The 1952-nt window shown below is 66.2% G+C and overlaps 2 protein-coding genes across 2 annotated transcripts in view; both read right to left on the reverse strand.

Moving 5' to 3' along the window:
* The window catches only part of EMIHUDRAFT_252240 (hypothetical protein), a gene marked incomplete at both ends in the record, with an annotated part of 4742 nt that extends 4626 nt beyond the window's left edge, over positions 1-116 (reverse strand). The window contains one exon of the mRNA XM_005789454.1: positions 90-116. Coding sequence (XP_005789511.1) covers positions 90-116 — 27 coding nt within the window. The remainder of the gene's footprint in view (positions 1-89) is intronic.
* Positions 117-559: 443 nt separating this feature from the next.
* EMIHUDRAFT_122460 (hypothetical protein) lies at positions 560-1126 on the reverse strand (the record flags this gene model as incomplete). The annotated part of the gene is made up of 1 exon (XM_005789455.1): positions 560-1126. One exon carries the CDS (start codon positions 1124-1126, stop codon positions 560-562), a length of 567 nt encoding a protein of 188 aa, XP_005789512.1.
* Positions 1127-1952: the final 826 nt, after the last annotated feature.

Below are 1952 nucleotides of genomic sequence, written 5' to 3' on the forward strand. Positions count from 1 at the left end.
CCCCCACCCTCCCCACACCCCCTCCTTCGCCCCCACCTCCTTGCCCACGTGCGCCGTTGCCCCGACGAAGAGGGGGCCGTTCCTCAGACGGCGGTGGCCTGGAGCCGCCAGTCCATGAGGCTTGAGGGATGCTCGGCGGGCCATCACATGTGCCCACTGTTTTGTCAGACACGTGAGACAGGTGCGGCCTCAGGTGGGGATGAGGAGGGACGGAGGGGGAGGGCTTCTGAGGTAGACTCGGGAGAATCAAAATCATTTGAATGCGAGATTTGGATATGTCTGTTTGAGCGGTGCATTTGGGAAACGACGTTTATGCACCCACGCGGCCTGCAAGCATATGGAAATCAGGGGGATCGAGTTCTCGTGTGACGAGACATATATGGAGGTGCCGGTGGTAGTGGGTAGAAACGAACGATTGTTGTATCCAGAGAGAGTGGTGACTTGCGGAGAGAGGGCCTGCGCGGGCTGCCGCACTAGTACAGACCTCCGATACCCCCGGCGTGGCAGAGTCCGCTTGCGCGGCGTGTGGAGAGGAACAGGAAGGCGCGGGAAAGCTGTGTCATAGGATGCTGTCCTCGCCGATGGACGCAATGAGGCCGCCCCAGCGCTTGCCAGGCTCAGCCTTGCCGATGGAGATGGAGATCTCCGGGAGCATCCCCGTACCGTCCTCAGCAGAGAAGGTCAGGGTGTCGGGGACACAAGCGCCGCGCAGGACGCACGACCAGACCACGCGACCGAAGGCGGTGATCGTCGCGGTCGCGGACGTCACTTCAACGCCCATGGCAGCGGCCGGCTGCCCTCGAAGGCCGGGGATCGACAGTCTCGCCTCGATCCGCTCGGCAGTCTCCTCCCATCTGCACCCGCTGTCGTCGCTCCCTGGCAAACGCGAGGTGCTCTCGCAACCGCTCGTCGCGATGCTGCTCCCACCCGCCAGGTCGGGCAGTGGCGTCTCCAGGTCGTCCATCGTGAGACCGAGATCCGACACATCGAGCGGCCCGGATAGTAGTGGTCGATGGCCGCGGCTGCAGGGCGGAAGGCGGAAGGAGCCCACGCGAGGCTGCAGCGGCACGACGAGCGCGCCGCACGACGACGCGAGGGCGAGGAGGGCTGCCAGAAGGGGATGCATGTGTGTACGCATGTGGACGTTCGTACGAGGGCCAGGCGCTGCGAGGGCCAGGCGCTGCGAGGGCCAGGCGCTGCGAGGGCCAGGCGCTGCGAGGGCCAGGCGCTGCGAGGGCCAGGCGCTGCGAGGGCCAGGCGATGCGAGCGCAAGCTCGAGAGCTCACACCGATTTCTTTCTCTTGGCTATCACTTGTAGTGAGGTTCTCGAGGTTCTCGAGGTGGATATCCTTTGGCCGCGTTGGGTAGCGAGGATTGGTGTAACCCGAGCCACGGAGGCGTGTTTTCTGACGGCCGACCGTCAGTGCACGGAGTTGCCCCTTCTCCGACTGCCCCGGCTAGTTCCCGAGTTTCGCGGGAGTGACCCCATGCGTCAAACCCGAGACCTAGCGCGGGTGGGTTGGAGGGGCCTCGGAAAGGCGCGCAAGCACGCCCTACGTCTTCCCCTCCTCCCCATCGGGCCGCATGAGCGGCCACGCCTCGCAGATTCGTTTCCGCGCCTGGGTCAGGCGCGCGGGGCATCCCCCGGGTCGCTCGACCAGCGATCCGAAGAGTGGCCGCTATGCGAAGGAAAGAGTGGGGCCCTCGACGCCTCAGTCCGGCCCTCCGAGGGGGGAAGGGAATTGCGGGGTCCCCTCGGGCGCCTCAGTTCGGCCCTCCCGAGGGGGGGAGGGGAGCAAGGGGGTGGGGGGTTCGGGGCGGTGGGGAGGGGTCTCGGGTTTCATGTGGCTAAGACTTGCCTTTCGGGGAGGGGCCTCGGGACGGCGAGCGCAGTGGCGCCCGCTCGACTTCTTCCCCTCCTCCCCCGAGGCAGCGAGTAGGCCGCGAGAGGA

Source organism: Emiliania huxleyi (assembly GCF_000372725.1).
Source record: "Emiliania huxleyi CCMP1516 chromosome Unknown EMIHUscaffold_1284, whole genome shotgun sequence".
In the NCBI taxonomy this organism is placed as follows: Eukaryota; Haptophyta; order Isochrysidales; family Noelaerhabdaceae; genus Emiliania; species Emiliania huxleyi.